The sequence below is a fragment of the Pleurodeles waltl genome, chromosome 10, assembly GCF_031143425.1.
Source record: "Pleurodeles waltl isolate 20211129_DDA chromosome 10, aPleWal1.hap1.20221129, whole genome shotgun sequence".
Classification (NCBI taxonomy): Eukaryota; Metazoa; Chordata; class Amphibia; order Caudata; family Salamandridae; genus Pleurodeles; species Pleurodeles waltl.
In genome coordinates this window covers 1,028,182,274-1,028,206,998 of record NC_090449.1, presented here as the reverse complement: position 1 = coordinate 1,028,206,998, position 24,725 = coordinate 1,028,182,274, and the positions used below count along the sequence as shown (strand labels likewise).

General features: G+C 43.5%; 1 protein-coding gene across 6 annotated transcripts in view; it reads left to right on the top strand.

Moving 5' to 3' along the window:
- CNOT10 (CCR4-NOT transcription complex subunit 10) overlaps positions 1 to 19,260 on the top strand; it is a 281,547-nt gene extending 262,287 nt beyond the window's left edge. For all 6 annotated transcript variants that reach the window (XM_069211989.1, XM_069211987.1, XM_069211986.1 and 3 more), the window contains one exon: positions 18,924 to 19,260. In XM_069211989.1, the coding sequence (XP_069068090.1) occupies positions 18,924 to 19,081 (158 nt within the window). In that variant the 3' untranslated portion in view covers positions 19,082 to 19,260. The remainder of the gene's footprint in view (positions 1 to 18,923) is intronic.
- The last annotated feature ends 5,465 nt before the right edge of the window (positions 19,261 to 24,725 follow it).

The window sequence follows — 24,725 nt, the reverse complement described above, 5'->3', positions numbered from 1 at the left end:
CCTGCGATAGCAGTGTCCTCATAATTGTGGATGCGGGGCGGCTGCCTGTCGGGAAATGCTGCACTCTGGGTGGTGAGGACTCCTAGAGCTGTGATCGGATGAGGAGACCCAGACGCACTGTGAGTGCTGGTGTGTCAGGTGTTCAGCGAGCCAGAGGCGGTGGAGAAAGGTTTACAAAGGACTGCTCATAAAATAGCGTTGTCTGCAGCATGCAGAGGCAACGCGGCTAGCGGTCAGCAATGGTGCACTCTGGGCGTCACTGACTCCTGCTGCTGTCGCGAAGTGAAGGGACCCAGAGCCACTGCAGATGCTGTTGGGAAGGGGGCAGCAGTGGTGGCAGCGATCCGGTGAAGAGAACATGCAAGGCCACTGCAGGGATGGGGTGTGTGCCTGTGCAAAGCTCACCGCCCCCTGCCTGATTGACAGAGGAGCCCGGGGTGGGTCCCGGTTGGATTAAGCAAAGTACCATTCCTTCAGGAAGGGAAAAGGCTGTGGAGACAGTGTGGTGAGACGGGGGTGAGTCAGTCTTCAGTGTGACTGAAGATACCGGCCTCAAGAGAGGGACAGCCCAGTAGACTGATCTTGAGTTACCCACAGATCACTGTGAGACTGAAAAATCCTTACAACATATACAGGTGGTGATTGATGCGGCCTGAATCTTGGAGTAAACACCGTCACAAGAGGGGAAAAGCCTTTCAGACATACATGCCATCGGCTCTTGATACCTAAACTCTTAATTGAGGGGTTAGGTGGCTGGTCAAACAACAAAGCACAGCTTGTTCTGCCCACTCCCTCTTTGCCAAAACAACTCTAGAGCTGGGAGACAAACCTGCATAAAATGTGACTGGACATGGGGCAAATATAACTGCGTTTTCAGTACTGCTCAGTCGAACCACCCAGCACATGCCTTATCCTGTAAGATATGTGTAATCAAAAAATAGCTTTTAGACCAGCAAGGGTTTTGTGAGCTGAGGGTTAATTCTTCTGTATGAGACCTTACCTTCTGAAATCTATGAACACTGACTCATAGTTATGCTGCCTGAAGTCTGCTCATGTCAGATCTGTCTTGCTGACTTGAAGAACATATTTGCTGTTAGTCCCAGTACCTGCATGAAATCTCTAGTCTTATTAAGGATACCTCTTTTGTTATAAGCCTGGCTTAAAACAAACGTATCACCATAGAGATGAGCCTTACTTTGAACTGCCTGTGCCAGTATGGGCTCTGTAACTGCTGTCAGAATCCATAGCCTGTAAAATGTGCATAACTTGAGGAGTAGCTGTTGTCATTGGCTTTAGCTAATGCAGGTTCTGTAACTATAGAGGGACAGCTGAAAACATGAGATTTATGTGTCCTGGAGAATAGCTCTGCTGTCATAACATTAACTTATAAGATCTGCTTAATCTAGGGGATAACTGCTGTCACCTGTTATTTTATGTTGTTTTTGTACTGCACAGCATACTTCATATAGATAGCCTCCTAATTGTGAATTGAGTCATGAGCACCGGTGCCTGAGATGCAGTCTGTCTGTTGTGTCTGTGCCTAGCTTCTCCAGCTTGCAAGGAAAATGTTTGTATGTTCATAATTTTTAAGTATTGGTGTGTTGTTTCTAATGCATTTCTCTGGTTTCAGATGGTGTTGAATTAGTCTGTTTCCTTTGATTCATCTCCCAAAACCAGTTTGTAGTGTGCTGCCAATTAGGTTTTATCAGTAGAAGCATCAGGGTTGGAATTGGTGCTTATGACTTTCCTTCCGAACCATTCAGATGTGTTGTGGACCATGAATGTTTGATTGTCATTGGGTGTGAGAGTTAATGTTTTATGTTAAGTAGGTTAGTGGAATAGTGTTTCTAGTAGAGATGTCTAACCACAGATTCCTCATGTATTGAATATTCCCCAGGCATTCCCCAATTGGAGCTGGAAACGTTTCCAGCAGTAGCTCTGTGTGATGGTAAGTGGCACCATGCAGCTCCACACCAACGTCATTCCGCTCAGGAAATGGCATGGCCTCACCCTTTCACTCTCGTACTCCTGAAAAGGCACAAGGGTGTCATCATTCTTTCCGATTTCAGTACTGAAGCTGGTTGACTTCGAAGCCCATCTTGCAACTTGTCCTGGCACAACCAACGTTTTCGGGACCATTTGCAACACTCTAGGCTCATCCAATGTCATGCTCAGACTCTAATAATTCTTTCTGATTCCATCTGAAGTGCCTGTGGGCCCTAAGTAGCTGCAAGGTCTTCCAACTGGGATACCTTGGTGGGTTCGCCCTAGGCTCCAATAGGACCCCGACACCCGGCTCCTTTACTGACACAGACTCCGACTCCACAATCCACACCGGTTCTCAAACCAGGAACACTACTGATGACTCATCACAGCCAGTGGACAGAAGTACCCATTGTGTTATCAGACTCCTAGTCTGTGCCACTACGACCAAGGACGTGTCTGGTTTATGTCGAACCACTACCTGCGATGGGAAGATCCCACACATTGCATTCCTTGTTCGTCCCAGATTCTGACAACTTTTATGACGCTGGTGACGAAATTGGACAACCCCTTCAATGAAGACAATTGGTATAATGACCTTCAAGATGCCAGTGACTTTGACCACCTCTCCTGATTTTGGCTTATCACACCCCCAGGTCCTGCTACTGAAGAGTGCCTCCTTTACGGTAGTCATGCATAGGGCAGCCAAAGTTCTCGACCATACAGGTCAAAACTACTGTCTTGATTGAATTTCTCCAGCTGAAGCAAACCACTACTGATCCTGTCCTACCTTTTAAGTAAAGCACTAACTGATACTCTTATAGGGGCCTGGGCCAAAACTTGCTCTGCTCCCGCCCGCCCACCAAAATAGCCAAATTGCACAACGCCTCTAACCTGCCCTGGGCGATCCTGCATTTTTTTCTCAACACCCCTCTCCTGTGAACTTAGTGGTGCAGGCATCTAATAGTCAAACCACAAATTCACCCTGCTATCACCCATAGGGAATCCAAAAGAGAGGGGACATTTGGGAAGAGAGACATTTCTTCCACCAATTGGCCCTTGCATAGCATATCAATTGGCCCTTAAGTTTGTTAATGCCAGTTGCCTGCTCGGCCCGCTCTTCCCACTCCTTTTGGGATTCGGTCACTCGAGTCATCCCAGTTGTTGCAGACGATCTTTGACCTGTTATGATCCAAATTATACAGGATGGTTATGATGCGGCCAAATTCACAATTCATTGTGGCCTGGACACCACCTATTCCACTGGGAAAGCTATTGGCACCATTCATCACTAGGTGGAGATCAACTTGGTTTTTCAGGTAATGTCCCATTGTCCCTTATGGATATGTCCTTTGATGGGGCTCTCCTTTTTGGAGACCAGGCAGATTCTGCTCTGCAGTGGTTCAAAGAGAACAGGGCTACAGCACGCGTATCTGCCATGCCTCGCCAACTGCACCAGCCCTACCTTTCCTTTTGTGGTTCTGACAGAGGCTTTCCATACCAGCAACCACTTCAACTTCAGCAAGGTGCCAAGCAATTTATTGGCGTAGGCAGTGGCACACACTGACCCCGCAGTCAGGATCAGTGAGGCAGTCGGCCTACTGACTCAACCCATTAAGACCTCTCTGGGCCCCTCCTTCAGTGGCCCCTCTGCCAGATGCCTCAAACATGCTCTTAGGAGCACAGAGCCACCCAGATGTTGGCAGCATCCAATGATTCCTATTGGGTTAGCAAGCCATAACATTGTGCATGTGTGTCCTGCAGCTTGTTGAGAAGGTGTACACCCTACCCTTAAAAGGCTCTTCTCTGCACCCTCCATCGTTTCCAATGCAACTTTGGCAAAGGGGCTATCGAGAGGGTGCCTGTGCCATAAGTAGGCCATGGTGGTTATTCCTACTACTTCTCGGTGCCAAAGAAGGACAATGTCTTTGTCCAATTCCTCCAGAAGGACAGATTCAGAATGCTCTCCCTGGCCTAGATCTTGCTCACCCTGGAGACTGGATGGTGGTGTTGTATCTGCAGGACACCTATTTCCCTATTCCTGAGCTGCAGGTTCATGGGCTACCTGCAGTTCATAGTGGGACAAGAGCATTTTGAGTTTGCAGTGCTCCCATTTGGTCCCAGCAGCTCCCCTCTGGTTTTCACTAAAATGATGGCGATGATAGCAGCACGTTTTCGGAGGTCATGAGTTGCAGTCTTCTCCTACTGGTTTTTGAAGGTGAGGTCATCTCGGTCATCCCAGGAAAGTCTGAAAATATCTGTTCGATGGCATGTGTAGCTGCAGATACACATGCTGTGCACATCCCGCCGTCTGGTGTTGGGCTCGGAGTGTTACAAGTTGTTTTTCTTCGAAGAAGTCTTTTTTCGAGTCACAAGACCGAGGGACTCTCCCATTTCGACTCCATTGCGCATGGGCGTCGACTCCATGTTAGATTGTTTTTTTTCCGCCATCGGGTTCGGACGTGTTCCTTTTCGCTCCGTGTTTCGGGTCGGAAAGTTAGTTAGAATCTCGGAAAAATCGTCGGTATTGTTTGCGTTCGGTATCGGGTTAGTTACAACAGATCGACACCGAATTAAGAAGAGCTCCGGTGGCCCTTCGGGTTTTTTTTTCCATCCTCGTCGGGGCCTGGTAGGCCCGGCCACGTGTCTCTTCAAGGCTGATGGAGCGGACCCCATTCCGCTTCTGTCCAAAATGCCATAACAAGTATCCATATACAGATCAACATCTGGTCTGTAACTTGTGTTTGTCACCAGAACACAAGGAGGATACTTGTGAGGCCTGTCGAGCGTTTCGGTCCAGGAAGACACTCAGGGACCGAAGAGCAAAAAGACTGCAAATGGCGTCGGCGCCGACAGGACAAGAGCGTTTCGAGGAGGAGGAAGAAACATTCTCCACCCAGGAGTCGGACTCTGAGGAGATCGATCCCGAGGAAACGCCTAAAACCGTGAGTAAGACGTCGAAACCAAGAACTCACGAGAAAAGCGCTAAAGCCCAGGGGACGCCACCGCCAACAGGCCATGGCTTAACCCGAAAAGTAGGTGACCGTTCATCGGCACCGAAAAAGGGCGAGCTGGTGTCGAAGTCATCCGACTCCGGTCGAGATACCGGCACACAGCAATCTCGGGCCCGAGATAGTGGCTCAGAGAAGATTCGGCACCGAGACAGCGGCACCGAAACGGGTCGGCACCGAGAGAGCACGACGCCGAAAGTAAAAAAAGGTTTCGTCTGAGCCGAAAAAAGCAGCCGAAAAGGTTTTGGTACCGAAATATCCGGCCTCGGAACCGAAAACAAGTTCCTACACTGAGGAACAAGGACTGTCCACACAAATGAAGACACACAGATTTGGACAGGAATTACAGGCAATAGAGCCAGATCACACACAAAGACGGCTCTTTATTAAAAAAGATACAGGGAAGATCAGCACTCTTCCTCCAGTCAAAATGAAACGCAAGCTTGCCTTCCAAGACAAGGACAAACAGCCACACGCAAAGGTGGCTAACCAAGTAACACCACCACCATCCCCACATCACTCTCCGCAACCATCACCGGTAGCCACTCCACCAATGATGCAATCCCCAACTCATACAGGAATGAGTCAAGATGACCCTGACGCATGGGACCTTTATGACGCACCAGTGTCAGATAATAGTCCAGAATGCTATCCAGCTAAACCATCGCCACCAGAGGATAGTACAGGCTACGCACAGGTGGTGTCAAGAGCAGCAGCATTTCATAATGTCAGCCTTCATTCAGAGCCCATTGAAGACGACTTTCTTTTTAATACACTGTCGTCCACACACAGCCAATATCAGAGTCTTCCTATGCTACCCGTAATGCTAAAACACTCCAAACAAGTGTTTGAGGAGCCTGTTAAAGGGAGAGCCATTACTCCAAGAGTAGATAAAAAATATAAACCGCCACCAACAGACCCAGTGTACATTACACAACAGCTAACACCAGACTCTGTTGTAGTGGGAGCAGCGCGCAAAAGAGCCAACTCTCATACTTCAGGAGATGCACCACCTCCAGATAAAGAAAGTCGAAAATTCGATGCTGCGGGCAAAAGGGTGGCGGCACAGGCAGCAAACCAGTGGCGTATTGCAAATTCGCAAGCTTTGCTAGCCAGATATGATAGGGCCCATTGGGATGAGATGCAACACCTTATTGAACATTTACCCAAGGAGTTTCAAAAAAGAGCGCAGCAAGTAGTAGAAGAAGGACAGGGTATCTCCAATAATCAGATACGGTCAGCAATGGATGCTGCAGACACAGCTGCTAGAACTGTCAACACAGCAGTAACAATAAGGAGACATGCATGGCTGCGTACATCAGGATTTAAACCAGAGATACAGCAAGCTGTGCTGAATATGCCATTCAACGGACAGCAGTTGTTTGGGCCGGAGGTGGACACTGCGATCGAAAAACTTAAGAAAGACACTGACACGGCCAAAGCCATGGGCGCACTCTACTCCCCACAGAGCAGAGGCACATTTCGAAAGACACAATTTCGAGGGGGGTTTAGAGGGCAAACCACAGAAGCCACAACCTCACAAACAAAGCCCACTTACCAGAGCCAGTATCAGCGGGAGGTTTTCGGGGACAATATAGAGGGGGACCATTTCAAAGGAATAGAGGAAAGTTCCAAAGTCCCAAAACTCCTCCAAACAAGCAGTGACTTCAAGGTCACAAATCCCCAACACATAACACCTGTGGGGGGGAGACTAACCAAGTTTTACAAACATTGGGAGGAAATAACAACAGACCCTGGGGTCTTAGCAATTATCCAGCATGGTTATTGCATAGAATTTCTCAAATTCCCTCCAAACATCCCACCGAAAACACACAATATGTCAAAACAACATATAGATCTTCTAGGACTAGAAGTTCAGGCATTGCTACAAAAAGAAGTAATAGAGTTAGTACCAAAACAACAAATAAACACAGGAGTTTACTCCCTGTACTTTCTGATACCCAAAAAAGACAAGAGTCTGAGACCTATACTAGATCTCAGAACATTAAATACCTACATCAAATCAGATCACTTTCACATGGTTACATTACAAGACGTAATCCCACTGCTCAAACAACAAGACTACATGACAACACTAGACCTAAAGGATGCATATTTCCATATACCAATACATCCTTCACACAGAAAGTACCTAAGGTTTGTATTCCAAGGGATACATTACCAATTCAAAGTGTTGCCATTCGGAATAACAACTGCACCAAGAGTTTTTACAAAATGTCTAGCAGTAGTAGCTGCACATATCAGAAGGCAGCAAATACATGTGTTCCCGTACCTAGACGATTGGTTAATCAAAACCAACACGCTAACACGGTGTTCACAACACACAAAATATGTCATAGAAATCCTCCACAAACTAGGTTTCTCAATCAACTACACAAAGTCACACCTTCTGCCGTGTCAAACACAGCAATACTTAGGAGCAACAATCAACACAGCAAAAGGGATTGCCACTCCCAAGTCCACAAAGAGTTCACACATTACACAATGTGATACAGACCATGTATCCAAATCAAAAGATACAAGTCAAACTGGTGATGAAACTACTAGGCATGATGTCTTCATGCATAGCCATTGTCCCAAACGCAAGGTTGCACATGCGGCCCTTATAACAGTGCTTAGCATCACAATGGTCACAAGCACAGGGTCAGCTTCTAGATCTGGTGTTGATAGACCGCCAAACATACATCTCGCTTCAATGGTGGAACAGTATAAATTTAAACCAAGGGCGGCCTTTCCAAGACCCAGTGCCACAATACGTAATAACAGATGCTTCCATGATAGGGTGGGGAGCACACCTCAATCAACACAGCATCCAAGGACAATGGGACATACAGCAAAAACAGTTTCACATAAATCACTTAGAACTGTTAGTGGTATTTCTAGCGCTCAAAGCATTTCAACCCATAATAAGCCACAAACACATTCTTGTCAAAACAGACAACATGACAACAATGTATTACCTAAACAAACAGGGAGGCACACACTCGACACAGTTGTGTCTCCTAACACAGAAAATATGGCATTAGGCGATTCACAACCACATTCGCCTAATAGCACAATTTATTCCAGGAATTCAGAACCAGTTAGCAGACAATCTCTCTCGGGATCACCAACAGATCCACGAATGGGAGATTCACCCCCAAATACTAAACACTTACTTCTAAATGTGGGGAACACCACAAATAGATCTATTTGCAACAAAGGAAAACTCAAAATGCCAAAACTTCGCATCCAGGTACCCACAAGATCAGTCTCAGGGCAATGCGTTATGGATGAGCTGGTCAGGGATATTTGCTTACGCTTTTCCCCCTCTCCCTCTCCTTCCATATCTAGTAAACAGGTTGAGTCAAAACAAACTCAAACTCATACTAATAGCACCGACATGGGCAAGACAACCTTGGTACACAACACTACTAGACCTCTCAGTAGTACCTCATGTCAAACTACCAAACAGACTAGATCTGTTAACACAACACAAACAACAGATCAGACATCCAAATCCAGCATCGCTGAATCTAGCAATTTGGCTCCTGAAATCCTAGAATGCAGACACTTAGACCTCACACAAGAATGTATGGAGGTCATAAGACAAGCTAGGAAACCTACCACTAGACACTGCTATGCAAAAAATTGGAAAAGATTTGTTTATTACTGCCATAATAATCAAATTCAACCCTTACACGCATCTGCCAAAGATATAGTAGGATACTTACTACAATTGCAAAAGTCAAAGCTAGCTTTCTCTTCAATAAAGATACATCTGACCGCAATTTCAGCCTACCTGCAAATTACGCACTCAACTTCACTATTTAGGATACCAGTCATAAAAGCATTTATGGAAGGCCTAAAGAGAATTATACCACCACGAACACCACCAGTTCCTTCATGGAACCTCAACATTGTCTTAACACGACTCATGGGTCCACCTTTTGAGCCCATGCACTCTTGTGAAATGCAATACTTAACATGGAAAGTTGCATTTTTGATTGCCATCGCATCTCTAAGAAGAGTGAGTGAAATTCAAGCATTTACCATACAAGAACCATTTATTCAAATACACAAGCATAAAGTAGTTCTACGGACAAATCCAACATTTTTACCAAAAGTGATCTCACCGTTCCACTTGAATCAAACGGTAGAATTACCAGTGTTCTTCCCACAGCCAGATTCTGTAGCTGAAAGAGCACTGCATACATTAGACATCAAAAGAGCACTAATGCACTACATTGACAGAACAAAACTAATTCGAAAAACAAAACAACTATTTATTGCTTTCCAAAAACCTCATACAGGGAATCCAATTTCTAAACAAGGCATTGCTAGATGGATAGTTAAGTGTATTTAAACCTGCTTTCTTAAAGCAAAGAGAGAGCTGCCTATTACACCAAAGGCACACTCAACCAGAAAAAAAGGTGCTACCATGGCCTTTCTAGGAAATATTCCAATGAACGAAATATGTAAGGCAGCAACATGGTCTACGCCTCATACATTTACCAAACACTACTGTGTAGATGTGTTAACGGCACAACAAGCCACAGTAGGTCAAGCTGTACTCCGAACATTATTTCAAACAACTTCAACTTCTACAGGCTGAACCACCGCTTTTGGGGAGATAACTGCTTACTAGTCTATGCACAGCATGTGTATCTGCAGCTACACATGCCATAGAACGGAAAATGTCACTTACCCAGTGTACATCTGTTCGTGGCATTAGTCGCTGCAGAGTCACATGCGCCCACCCGCCTCCCCGGGAGCCTGTAGCCGTTTAGAAGTTGATCTTGAACATTTGTAAATTTGTAAATATATTACTTTAAACTTCATTATGTACATACGTATTCACTCCATTGCATGGGCACTATTACTAGCATACACAACTCCTACCTCACCCTCTGCGGGGAAAACAATCTAACATGGAGTCGACGCCCATGCGCAATGGAGTCGAAATGGGAGGAGTCCCTCGGTCTTGTGACTCGAAAAAAGACTTCTTCGAAGAAAAACAACTTGTAACACTCCGAGCCCAACACCAGATGGCGGGATGTGCACAGCATGTGAATCTGCAGCGACTAATGCCACGAACAGATGTACACTGGGTAAGTGACATTTTCCTTATTGCTCGATTAATAAAAAAAAAAAAAAAAAAACATTGCAATATAAAACAAAATAATATGACGATCTGCTAGAATCAAAGGTTAAATTCTTAAAAACGTTCAAAGGCTATGAGGGCTAGAGTTTTAACGGAGGCTACATAGAGTCGATGGGAGCCCTGCCTATTCGTTACAGTCGTTGATGGGGGCTGCCTATTCGGGCTCGAAAGAAGAAAAAAAACTAGCCACAACCATCATGAAGAAAATCTTGAACAAAAATGAAAAGAATGCAATGAAATATATAAACTAATATTTAGAAGGCCAAGCACTCTACTTTTGTAAACTTTTGCCTGATCTGGGCCAGAGCGGAAACATTTGTGCACAGTGCGATCACGAATCGTGGGTGAGAATTAAAACTAAGTTCTTAAGATGGAGAGACTTGCGATGATGAGTTGTTTGCGACGCTTTGTGTATCAACAGTTGTCGCAAATCTGCCATGGTCAGTTTCTTTTGAAGCAGTTGTAAAAACTTTACCCCCCTCCAGCAGAATGGAATTGAATCGCCCTTGAGCCAAGCTATTACCGTCGGTCTATAGGAACAGATATTATGAGTTAAAAAGTCAAGTTTTAACAGCTTTCGTCTTTCTGGGCCTAGAGCTGGGTAGGTACCAGGCGTGCAGCAATGATTCCTGATTGTAGCCACAAAGGTGGCAGTTTTGGTCAAGATCTTGCTATTTCCAAGGTGGGCGAGTGTCTTCGGTATTGAAGAATCCCATGAGATAAAGCAAGAACTGTTTTGTATGAATGGAAAAGTGATCAGCTAAGTGACCTTGAGGAGAAAGAGTTGAATAAGACCCTAAAACTGCCCAAGCGTGCCGTCTTTTGGCTAGGGAGGCCTTCTCTGTGATAAATGAAAGAGAGCGGACGAAGATATTAACTAATCTATTGAATTCGGACTTCCCCAGTCCGCATTTCCACGCTTCCTCCATACCCAGGCTAATGATGACTTGGTTTAAATAGCTTCCTCAGGATCCTTTTCTATCACAGGTTTGTTGTGTCTGCACTTCTTGCCAGCAAGAGACGGAGTATGGAGGTATTCTTTTCAAGCCGTAGCCTTCATGATGCTTTGAGAAATACTCCCTGTCGCTGAAAAATCAGATTTATTTTTAAAGCCCATCTCCAGTCTGACCTGGGCCGGGGAAGTGCTTTTCGAAATGTTGAAGACGGCCTTGTATGTTCATCCACTTCCAGACTACAGTGAACATCCTGTCACATTTGGAGTTCACCATCAATGTGCCAAAGTCACATCTGACTCCTTCTCAGATGCTACCCTTCTTCAGATCCATTCTGGGCACAATTCTGTTTGCGCCTTTCCCAGAAAGGAGAGTCCAGGACATTCAGGCTGTGATCCCAATCTTTCAAACTCTGTCCTGGATTTCAGTGAGGTCAACTCTGAGGCTGGTGAGATTGATGGCTTCCTGTATCCTGCTGGTTTAGCATGCCGAGTAGGATATGGAGGCTCTGCAGTGGGATCTGAAGTCGCAGTGGGCCCAACATCAAGGAGATCTGTCAGACCACGTTCAGATTTAGAAAAAGACTGCAAAAAATTTGCAGTGGTTGCTACTGGACTGTGATTGGGTCCATGGAAGTCCCCGCGCCCTACCGCACCCCAAGCTGAGAATGGTGACAGATACCACTCCTGTGTTGGGGCATCCACCTGGGAGATGTGGAGATCAGAGGCCAGCTCCAGGTTAATGTTCGGAAGCATAGAGTCACCAGTTGGAATTAGAAGCCTACCTTTGTTCCATAAAGGGGAGGCTATATAGTATTGCAACAAACATGGCAGGTGAGGCCATGGCCCTGTGCCAGTAGACCCTGCAACTCTGGATATGGCGGGACCATCAAGGCATTTTCCTGGTTGCGGACCACCTGACTGGCTTCTTGAATACTAGGGTGGATGAACTCAGTTATCGACACCTAGCGGTTCACGAATGGCATTTGCGCCCAGAGGTGGCGCAGTTTCTTCTACTAATGGGGAGAACCTTGGCTCAATCTATTTTGCACCACCAAGAACACACGATGTCAGCAGTTCTGCATGTCTCCTAGACTTGAACTCGGGGCTCCTGTATAATTTTCTGCAGATACCTCTTCTGGCCCAAGTTTTGAAGAAGATCAGAATCGACTGAGCCCAGATCATCTTGTGGCCCCGGGGTGGGCACAGAGAGTATGGTATCTACCAGCACTCCTTCCTGGTTATCTACCTTTTGATCAGGCTGGCCCTCGAGGAAGATATACTATTACTCCATCCGGCAGGCTTCTCTACACAGGCCTTTGCAATTTCCACCTTAATGCTTGTAGATTGAGCGTCGACAGCTGAATACTTTTGACCTTCCTGCAGAGGTGGTTGATTGCATCTTGGCAGCCAGGCGTATCTCGACTAAGCCTGTTGTTGGGACACGTTTATGGATTGTTGCAGCATACATTGGCCACACCCTCTCCAGGCAAAGTTATCTGGTGTGTTGTTGTTTGTTTTGGCCCGTGCCTGGCAAAGCTTTGCTATGAGTACAAGTAAAGGGTATCTTTTGGCTTTTTTGTGGTTGCTGAATTAGCCCTCATTGATTAAATCACAAATTGAAAGGCCTGCAACATCTGTTTCCTGGCCTTTGTTTTGCCACAGTGGGACCTTAACTTGGTCCTCACCTTTTTGAGGTTTACTCCCTGTGGCCACACCACAGCAATTCCTTGCAGCTTCTTACTCTCAAGATAGTGTTCCTTGTCGCTATCAGAGAGGTACAGTGTGTACGCAAGCTTTAATCTCTCTGTGTCTCACTGTACAGTACCATTTTCCTGCACAAACTAGTTATGAGGATGTGAACTTCCTTCTTGCCGAAAGTTGTGATGTTGTTCCACATCAGTTTATATATTCTCTGCTCCACCTCAATCCTCTAAGGTGGAAGAGAGACTCCATTGCATGGACCTCAAAAGAGCACTGAGCTTTTACATCAACCGTACCGGACCTCACCAAGTGGGTGACCGACTCTTTGTGGGGTTTACTGGAACAAAAAAAAGGAAGGCCATGCAGAAATGAATCAGCTCCCACTGCCAAGAAGCAGCCTCCGAAAGCACTACAAGCTTATTCCAGCAAGACCGAAGCTGCTTCCATTGCTTTGGCATGAGGAATTCCTGTCATGGACATCTGCCAGCTATATGGTCATCACTCCATATGTAGACGAAGTACTATCTGGACAGCCAAGTTTGCTGAGAGACATTTTGCCACTATGTCTTACAGGACCTTTTGGTTTGAGTCCACTCAGACGTGTGTGTGTTTTGCTTCAAGCATGTCAGTTTGTAATGATCTGATAATTTGTGTATGTTGTGTCCAATGTTTGTTTGAAAAACAAATGCAAAAATCTGGACGTACTAAATCGTGAAGTGGCTTTATGCATAGTGAATAATTTAGTGTGTATATTCTGCCAAAATTAAAGCATCCTAACAATGATTGCAGTTTTTATGGTATTTGGTGGTTGTAATTGCGCATACTTCTCTGGGAAGTATGGCGCCTTCTTCTCATTTGAAAGATTGTATCCCAAAAACAGGACACTGAGGAAAGCAATTTTTGTTCTCCTAAAATTTAATTTATATCCCTGATGAGCAAATCCTAATACACAAATGTGTGTTGAGATTGTCATCTGTCAGATGAATGCCACCCATGTAGGACTGCGCCTTTGTGTCAATACCATGTAATATTGGAGTTACAGAGGCTGAGAACAATCCTGGACTGTTTTTGTTTTGGATTTTTTTACGGACAATGTTGTTCATTAGGGCTGTGCTATGCGAGTTTGTATGGCAAATGTTCGTGTGTGACTATTTAAATGTCTAAGACTATTCTATATGAGTGGTCCGACTTAGCTACGAAAAACAAAGGGTTGTTCATTGGTGATGCACAGGTCAGTAACTCCCTGGCACTCTAGTTGTGAGAGAATTTTCCTCACAGGGGTTTTGCATCATGTTTTATTGGGTTTTGAGGTTGTACTTGTGGGATGGACCGTATAGGTGTGACGTGATAAGGAGAGTCCCTAACTCAGCTCACGTGGTTGCGGTACAGCGCTAGTGCCTCTGCTAGAGCCCAATCTGCAGCATAGACCTCTTTTACTGGATCTGGGACTATGGCTGAAAAAGATGATAAAATTACATCACCTTGTTGGAGCGTTATAACAAACTCTAGCGGCCAATCTTTTTTTGCCAGAAGACTGCTGTACATGAGCATTAATCTTTCCCAGAAAATTACTTTAATTGTGCTCATTATGTCCCCCTCAATTTGAATATTTAATTTGTAAACTCAATCAAGAGGGGCAATTCGCCTGTGTGTGGTTTCGACTTCAATGTGGTTGTTAGTTGCTCTCACATCCAGAAACTCTTGAAGAGTCTGGTGAACTAGCGTGACTTCTGCTGCACTGTCTACGTCCTGTCCTTCAGTAATGTCCTCAATATGTGTGCCATACTTAGCCGAAATCCCTACAGCCGCCTTCTTTTTAAATTATGGTTTGTGTTGTGGAGGTTTCTCTTCCTTTTTTTAACGTGATGCCAGATGAGCAGAGTTCTTTGGTTTCACATACTCTTCTTTCCTACATTCTGACCATCAACCTCTCAGTCTGTTTTTTGGATGAGTCCTGAAATGAACGAGAAGGGCGTGTATCAGTATACTTATACCTGTCAGGTAGTTTCAAATGATCACTGCTTCTTAAATTATAACGTTTCTCCAAGGTCTCCAAATGTGAAGATTCTCCTGGTTACTTATCTTTATTACATTTTTGTTTGTACCAGCATTTTTATTTTAGAAAACTTCTGTACTTACTTGGTATTATCCTTCTCGGAATTACCCTTAAGCTGTGGCTTATTTGGTCTGGCCCCCAAATTATCCTGGCCTAAACTAGTATAAATTTCAGTGATAATTTTTGGTAGCTCACATTCCTTATCAGTTTAAGGAACCTGCATGAACCGCTGGCGTACTGCTAATGCTGCTGCTTCTCCTGTAATATTTCTTACAAATATTGAGGATAGTATGGCAAAATTGCCCATTAATTTCATCCCCAAATCCAGGGCAGGGACAGCCCTGTGTTCATTTTGAAATTGTTATAGCACCTCCGGAATATTCGACAGATGGGGTGCCATGCACTATGGTATATACTGCAGCTATTACTGTGCCCCAAGTGGCACAGTCATCAACTAAGGGAACAAATCCAAATGGCAAATATATTGTGAGAGTTCTGTGTTTACCTTGGGGTCGCGTCTGGGAAAACACTGTTTGTAGCTGATTTGTTTTTTGTGAAATCCAGAACTGAATTTCTTCACCTCTGGTGGGAATTTTAACCATATTCGAATTAATTTGTACCAGGTTTATCTCTAATGTAGCCAATTGTTAGACAGCTAGAGCAGTCCTTGCTAGAGCAGTATTCAATGTTCGCATTACAAATTGTATTAAGCATCTATATAATCTAACTAGGTTATTGTATAGTGGACGCAGGTCTGCTGCCAATACGTTTTGTATATTTGGAAATGGTGTGTAGGCAGCTAGAACTGGCCTTGAAGCCCCATCATTACTGAGGGGTCCCAATCTGACGTTCTCAATAACAGCCTGCAGACTAGAAATGGTAGTATCGAAATAGCTGCATAGGATTTTCCCTAACACCACGGATGTCTCCATATTAGGGGTGAATAGGGAACCCTTGGCATACTTGAGAGAGCTACTCAGGAGGTCTGTTCAGTAAGTACCTAACCATGATACGTTGTTGGCGTTATATGGTTTATATTTTGGTAATAAGACAGATTATTTAGGATGGCAACACCACTGAGCTCGGGATACTGAGTGCAGCCCATCTCGCTTGTTGAGTGTTGGCCTAACTCCTGGCTAGCTCGCAATGCCTCACCCAAACCTCCAAGCCTGTCAGGGTAAAAGGTGATTTGTGACAACTTGAACCTGACATTCTGCATCCTCAGGAAGTCGTAGAAACAGACCATACCCCTTTCACTCGGTTACTCATGCATGTCAAGGCAAGACACAAAATGTGAACTGGATTTCAATTCCTTTATTGAAGTAGTCTCATTCTAGTGTAAAAAGCATGTGCTGCGACAGGCAGTTGAAACAAAGCAAGGTAATGAACATTACAGCCAAAGTGAAGAATATGAACAACCCCTCCATTTTGCTTGGTTCTAGATGTTCTAGAGGTGAATACCAAAACCGTATGTCGCAATCTGAGAGCCTAGAGGTTGTAACCCTCTGCCTGGCCTGACCTAAGGGATTAGCCCAAACCCAACCACATATCTGAATCAAATAGCAGGGGTCTACCTGTTGTATGGATGGCAATCCACTCAGGAAGCCGAACAGCCAGCACCAGGCTCAGCAAAGCAGTCTGTCTTGTAGTATGTGTCCCAGGACGGTCATGACTGGAATGACCTCTACCTTCCTTGGGCCTATGTGTAGTTTATATAATGCCCCGTGCATTGTTCAGAGAACAGTTATGAAGTAATGCTGTGTCTCGGAGATAGAAGCTGGCTCCTGGGCTGGCAACACGAGTTAGCATATCATGTAACGTACATAGCAGTGTTGGACAACGGTACAGATTACATGTGGTACAATGGCTGATTAAACATGCATGGTAAAAGTTGCCTTTCTAGAAGAAGGAACTAATAAAATATGTAAAGGCAATTGCTAAAAGCAGGCTCTCTAAAAACATGAATAAAAATGTGTATGAATGTAAAAAAAAAAAAAAAAAAAAAGGCACAAGCCGTGCAACTAAGCTAAAACAGGGGTGCCCACCCTGGATACTGAAAGAGTCCTCACAACAATCCCTTGGCATTGTAGGGTTGTGTTAAACTTGGGTGCAATCCTATTAATTGTTCTTGGTTTTTTAAGTATCTTTTCATGCCCCAACCATCCTCAAAGGTTTCAGGGCTACCTTTGTTGTTATCATTTTGTCATGTTATGTGTTGCTGTTTGAGAAAGCCTCACATGTCAGTCCTGAAATTAAATATATCATCTGTGAAGGAAATATATTATATATTTAAAAACATATCAAAGAACATGTTTCATTGAAAATGTAATCTTTACAGCATAATCTTCAATCAATCTTAATGTTTCCATTATATTCCACTCAAAATCAGACACAGTTTAAAATGAACTTTCCCATTACGGACCCTGTTCTTAACAGTTGCACTGATTCTTGAACTGTTACTAAGCCAAGACTGAACTTAACTCTACCCATTACATCATCCTTGACCCTTAATTAACATTAATCCAAACATTAAACCTAACCATAATCCTGACACTAATACTAACCCTAACAATAACTCAGTAGTAGTTGTTACTGTTAACACTAAGTCAGAATTTACCCTTGACCTTTTTAGGATTACTAACCTCACACAATTTTTTACCCCCAAGCAGTATCACTGAACTTGATGCTGACCTTTAACCTAACCCCGTCTATACCTAACATCTAGGTGTGCACTTGCCCTACACCTTTAAGCCAAGTAAAACTTTAACCCCAACATGAATTCAAACACTAAGTCATATACCTGGCACTGATCCTAATACCCTGCACTAACTAAATGCCAAACAGTTAACTTTAAACTAAAATAAAAATAATACTGATCATAATCCTTACATTAACTTTTTCCCAAAACTTGACCCCCCTTTTTGGTTTGGTCTGACAGTGCAGCTGTCTGAAGTCCAGTTGTTACCAGTTTTGTAAAAGACTGTTCTTTGGCTTCTTTCCAAGGGTGTATTTCTCTCACATGTCATGCTATCTGTTGTTTGAGGTATCATTCCACCTCATCTGAAGTGTTTTCATTGTAATGTATGAGGGACTATTTTATGTCTCAAAAGTACACCCAGTCATCACGAATGATACTGTTTATCTTATAAATGTTTAGCGTATGGAAAGCATCCCTTTATTGTTTATAGGTTGGGCTTTAATGAGGTAACGTATAGAAGTATATGAACAAATGCAGTTTGCGTGCATAAGCGCATTACAACCATACAGTTTAGCTTTGTCATTGCTTGGTAACCTAGGCACTATTCATAACAAATAGACTCTAACGCCAACCCTGTGCCTGGCACTTACCAGAAACATATTTTCTCTTTTGCCCTGCCCTGATCCTAAACCGGTCTCAAACACTAATCCTAGGACTGTTCCTCACCCTTGCCCTAAAACTAACTTCCTTTAATTCTATTCCTGTTGCTGATGCTACAGTTTCTAAAATGTAAACATTTTCAAAAGTTTGTCTATTTTCTCCTAGGGTTGTATAGTCAACAGAATTCAGACTTTAATCTTTCAATATAAAATTCTCAAATTTTACACAGAATGAAGAGATCATGGCAAAGAGGCTGAAATGAAATGTAATGTGATATCGATGAGTGTTAACTTCTAAGATCCAGTCTCTGCTTTTATATAGTTTCCTATGTTAATTATCTACTTGGAGTAAAAGGATCACTGACACATGGTTGGTTTTTTGAGGGCCTTTTTGTAGAAGATGAAAAAGCGACTGGTCTAGAATTAATTTGCACTATTACTCATGAACATGTCTGGTGTCAACCAGTGTTTAGTGTGAATGAACTACTTGCCCTTTAGAAACTCAAGAATCCATCTTCCATTGGCCAGTTCCGTTGCCTATAAGTGGCAGTGCCAAAGACACTACGTAATTTTTGAAAATCCTTCAGATTCATATTTGGTGTTGAAATGTGGCAAGATTATGCTTGTAAAGCAGTGTGAATAGGTATATAGTGAATGCAAGACTTTAGACTATTTCAACTTGGTCTTCTCTTGTAGGCAACACTCAGCTCGCTCTACAGATCATCAAAAGAAACCAGCTGCTTCCTTCGGTAAAGACATTATCAGATGTCCGGAAGAAGCCGATCTTCCAGCCGATCCACCCACCAATGCAGCCTATTCAGATGCCAGCCTTCACCACAGTGCAGAGGAAGTGATCTACAATCTGCTGGACAGAATTACCACCTGAAACCCACAGGAGGATTACTGTCTGGACTTTTGGGTTTTGGAGGTCTCACCTGCTGCATCAATAAATGTCATCCTGGACTCCCCTTAGTGTGTGGGAAGTTTATTTTTTTAAGCAAATTATACTTATCAAATAAATATAATGGTTTTAATCCCTTTTTGTAAATGTCTTGAAAAAAGAAAAATATCAAAATCGTTTTTATAAAAATATATATGTATAAAACAAACTAAGGGTAATATGATTATGGAAGTATCTATGGATCTTGATTATTTTCTAACAGGTTACAGCCGTTTCGTCTGCATATTCATTTGTGCTCCTTTCCAGTCAAGGCTTTTTTTGAAGGACAAAGAAGGGTCAGCGATTGCGCGTTCATCTACAAGTGAAGGTCTGAGGTGTCTCAGGTCTTCTCCATGACTAGGTAGACACAGACATGTTTCCTATGTGTGGCTAACTGCACTCTGTACCATATCAAGAAGAGGAACGTGAATGATGTGCTTTTTCATTTACTCTGTGTTGATGATATAGAATGGAGGTGTGCAGCACTGATCTAGGAGGGTCAGGTGCATGCTAGGTTTTCACAGTGACTAATCAACATAAATATTTTCATTTAGATGTGTGGGTGTAAATGGATGTTATGCATCATGGAATCGTCATTGATAGTCATAAACACTGGAATAATTCCCACTGCCTGTGTGGATCGCAGAACATCTTTCTGCATAGCCATTCTTCCTTAGGTTCAATATTGTACAATGTCGTTAAACCAAGAACAAATATTCAATGAAAGTCTGAGAGCTGTCATTTTTTCCTGAATACTAAAAATATTGAAGTGGGGTGATTACCTTTATCAAGTTACACCCTTTCTCGTGTAGTAATCCTTTCAGCATTGTGTGCATGATCGGAAAAATGCAGCCTGATTGGTTTACATTAAGTTAAGACAAAAATGGAGTTTGTACCTTTGAGAATCTGGGAGGCACCTCTTTCCACAATGCCATAAACCAGTAGTTACCAGCTAGAGCCGGCTCATTTTTCCGGCTTGCTTCAACAGCATCTCTGAACACCTATGAAGTTTCACACCTCAGAATGTTTTTTCCAGTAGGAATATTTTTTAAACTGTTTTCGCTCCAGGTTTTTTCATCTCACTGTTGAGGAAACTGTATTTGTCCTGTTCCTGGCATATATTTTCTGTCAGAATGTAATTCTTATTCACCAACTGCCTTTCATGTGGAAGGAAGGAAGCAGCCACTGATGCCCAAAGGATCTGCTCACCTTAGACACAGTCAAGGAGTGTGACATTTTTATGAAAATTTCAGAAAGGACATTCTGAGACAGAGAAGGATATCAGAATGAGAGGTTTGATGCAAAATATGAAAGTAGATGAATTAAAAAGAAAAAGAAGGCTAGAAAATGTCTACCTTTTATCATGGCTATGTCAGTGTGCCTCCATCTGAGAAAGACTACCACAGACTGAGATTTTCTGATAAGAAAACTCCTGGCAGATATAGGCATCAACATAATTTCTGTCAACACCAAACCTTGATGTCGAGACCTACAGCATCGCTGTTGATGGGCTTACCTCAGACTTGGTCACTGCCACTAGATGGGTCAGCCTCGACTCCTCAGTGTTGACAACACTCAAGCTATTCACCGTTAGGACTTTTGCTCACGACTTCGAGTACATCACTGTTGCTCACGGAGTCATTGAAACAGATCAGATCTGCATCATCTCATTCCCCGCTTCCAGTTCGATCGATGTTTGTGCATCACTCTTCGACATTGAAAAGACCTAGGTCCACAGTGTCTCAGCCACCATCAATGTGAAGAAGACCTAGAATGATGTCAACTCCATTTTCTTCGACATCTAGAAGATATCTGATATTACTTGTCACCACTAGAGTGGTCTGTGTTACCTTCAATCCATCCTGGAGCTTCTCCTCCATGAATTGCTGAAGAAGCTACAGTTTCTAAAAGTCACTATTTTACAATGTTGGAATACCCTGACAGTTCCTCGACCATTAAGACCAGATAAACCCATTTGAGGGTCCAGTCCAAGTACCTCTGGAGCCCTTAAACCATTCACCAATTAAAAAGGCGTCAAAAGCCACATCCACAACTTCTTTTATGAAGTAGAAGCCTCTATTTCCTGATTTAACCCCCTCCCAAAAAAAAAAACAGCACTAGGAACCAGAGATCATATTCTTGTAATAGATCGTGATCTAGATCTCCTTGGTTGCCACTCATACTTCTTACACCCCAGTACACACTTTGTAGAACATCTCAGGATGTTCTGGTTAGAAGGGCAGCAAAATTAAACATCCCATTTGAGACTCTCTGACCAGGCATTTCTGTTCTATTAGAAACCACTTAGACCATGGCTACTGCAAGACCACTCTTTTTACTAGTACCGGGTCTACTAGATATTGCAGAAACATTTCTCACTACTGCAAATTTACAAGCGTCAACTCCTTGTCTTCTGAAAAATATATAATCCTCAGCAAGAGCATGAGTAGCTTAAATCAGAACTAGAACCTGACATGATCATTGTTACAGCGGTCAGGAAAAAATACACCTCGACTCCCTACCCTGCTGCACCTCCAGAGCTAGAAAGTAATAGATGAAACATAACAGGGAAAAAAGCTGTGTGGGACATCTTCCAAGTACTTAAAAAATTATAGTGCTACAGCTCTCCTTGGCAGGTGCCATGGGGCGTTTTGAGGCTGCATTGCATCGTTATTCTCTTATTCAGTATCAAATAGGCAACACAGTGTCATGAAGCTGGTTAAAGAATGTTCTCTTGTATTTAACCTGGTCATACGCACTGCAGTGGACTTGGTTGAACTTTTAGCAGTTGTCTATTGTCATGGAATCTCGTGAAGAAGATCATATTGGTTTTGTTTATCCTCTTTGAAAGCTAAGGCACACCTAAAGCTTGCTAATGTATTATTTTCAAGATCCACACTCTTCAGCCAGTGCACAGAAGAAGAGATGTTGAGAATGAAGGAGAAGGTTTGAAAGCACAGAAAACAGCAGTATCAAAGCAAATACTGGAAACTATCATCCCCCAACACCCAAGAGATTTCACTCTAGAGGGAGAAACTCTTCATGCAGTATATATTGATGCTGTAACACCCCCTTCAGTTTCCTACTCCTGTAGGGAGTGCAATGATGTCATTCTTGGAAGAAGGGAAACGTATAACCACAGACAGATGGGTGTTAAACATTATTCAAAAGTTTTACTTCATTTGATTCAAGGCTTTCCCGCAACCTGCTCCACCAAACTCATCTCCAAAATGTCCTCGTTTACCACAAAAACTGGCAATAAAAAAGGTCCTATCAAGCCAAAGCAACAAAGGAGTCTACTCAAGATATTTTCTCAAACCCAAGAAAAGCCAACCCAAACAAATTCAACTGATTTTTTGATCTACGGTTCATAAACAAATTTATCATCAAACAAATTCTGAATGTTGGCTCTTCATCAGTCTACCTATTAGTTTTATGGAGGACACATCTATTCACATCTTTGTTTTTACGTTTATACCAAAAGTATTGCAGATTCTTAGTAGGAGATAAGAATTATCTCCATGCTATGCTACCTCCCAGTCTGAAATCAGCACCTCAGACTTTCTTTAAAAAAAAGCATGGCAATAGTTACAACTCGTATAAGGAAGAACTGATCTTTGTTTATCCAAACCTCAACAACTGATTGATGCAAGTGGACTCTCATCCAAAAGTATCACAGGACTTAGGACCACAGCAGAATTATTGACCAAGCCCAACCTCCAGATCAAGAAAAAATAATTCACAGCAACAAGAGTGCAGTGTCTAATATGTATGTGTGGGAACAAGGATAGATTATATTATTGGTTTGTATCAAAAATGATAATATACAATACACAATTCATTCAGCATTTTTATACGTAGAGTGCATTAGGCCTAGACATTACAAAGCCAATTGAATCTGTGTAGTATGACATCAAGTTAGGTACTGTCCTTGATTAGATACCAGAAGATCCCTAAAATATGATACATGTGAATTGTGTGAATTGGTATCCCCAGCTGGCAAGAACTTTAACCCCCTTACAAGTCCTTCTTAAATGGTACCAGTGGTACCCAGGGCAAGCGAGTTAAAGGATTCATCATGGCCTGCAGCACTGATTGTGCCACCCTGATTGACCCATTAAACAGATGACCGCAGTCCTGCCAGTGCAGACTGCAGGAGGAGTGCAGACTGCCCAAACTTGACTTTATCCTCACCAATAGTGGTAAAGTCATAACATTATCTCTAATATAGGTCAGTCACCCCTAAGGTAGGCCTCCTGAGCCCCAGAGGCAAGGGTGCATTATATTAAAGTTGTGGCCTACAAGTTGCTGCTGGCACCGGAACCTCAGACCTGACAAACCTGCAACCAAGGACAAAGAAGAGACATGTGACTGCAACTTCAGGACCTGCACAGAGCAAAGGTGCAATAACCTGCACCTGTGGCAACCATCCTGCAACTGCACAATCACGACTCTTCTTGGCCCAGAGACCGGCTCCAAAAGAAAGAGGAACTACTCTGCAAGCCAAAAGCAGCTGCAGAACTCCATTGACTAGAGGTACTAGTCCCTTGCACAATACCAGAACCAAAGAATCCCTGTCCACTGGGCCCTTGAAGTGGTCGCCCAAATGCAGCGGGTCCAGTGTATTTTTGAAAACACAGTCCTGACCTCCAGCAAGTTTCAGTTGGGTACTGTTTTCCGTCAAACTCCAGGATGTTGAAATAACTAAAAGATACATTTTCTCCTGCCAAGGCTTGTTGGTGACCAGTCGGGCTACCACTAACTTTGTTCCACACTGCACTGCGAAGGAACCCCGCAACATCCTCAACCCGACGCCCCAGTTGCCACCGTCTCACCAGCACCGTCCCAAGCAGCAAAATCAGCACCTGTAGCTCTCCCGCTCGGCACCAAGGACAACCAGAACAATTCTGAACTCGGGCCCCACGAGCCAGGTAAAATTGTACTGACTACTTGTAGTGCTTTCCTCTTATTTAATTTCTAAGCACTAACATAACACAACAGAAATGCACTTCTGAGGTCAAAGAAGACTTTTATTGTTATTTTATTCTTCCCCAACCACAATGTTTATGAATGAATGACGAATTAGTAGCTTTCAAGTCCGCGTTAATCAAACAAAATATATCAGTTTGCAATATACACAGCAGGTTATATTTATAAGATATTGAATGCAAAGCAAAACAAATACTTCACCGTGTAGGAACTATTTACAGCTACATCTTTCTAAGGTCTGCAAGCTGAGACCCCTGTCAGCCGCGAGAAAGAGTGTCATCTACCCACACGGGATGCTGGCAACTGGCGCCAAGCTCCAGCACGAGGTCCGGCAGATTCGAATCTGACTCTCTGCAGCCTGTTACATTCGTTACAAAGGTGTGCCCCCTCCTCTCAGACCTGGGAAACTGAGCAAGCCTTTTGGAGACTGGCCAGGTCTCCAAGACTACTCCTGTTCCCAAGCTCAAGGGAAGAGAAACGACGCCCATGTACTCTCTCTTATCAGGTCTAGTCTACTGTGAGAGCAAAACATCTTGGTTCTCTGGTGCAAAAACACAGCTTGGAAAAAT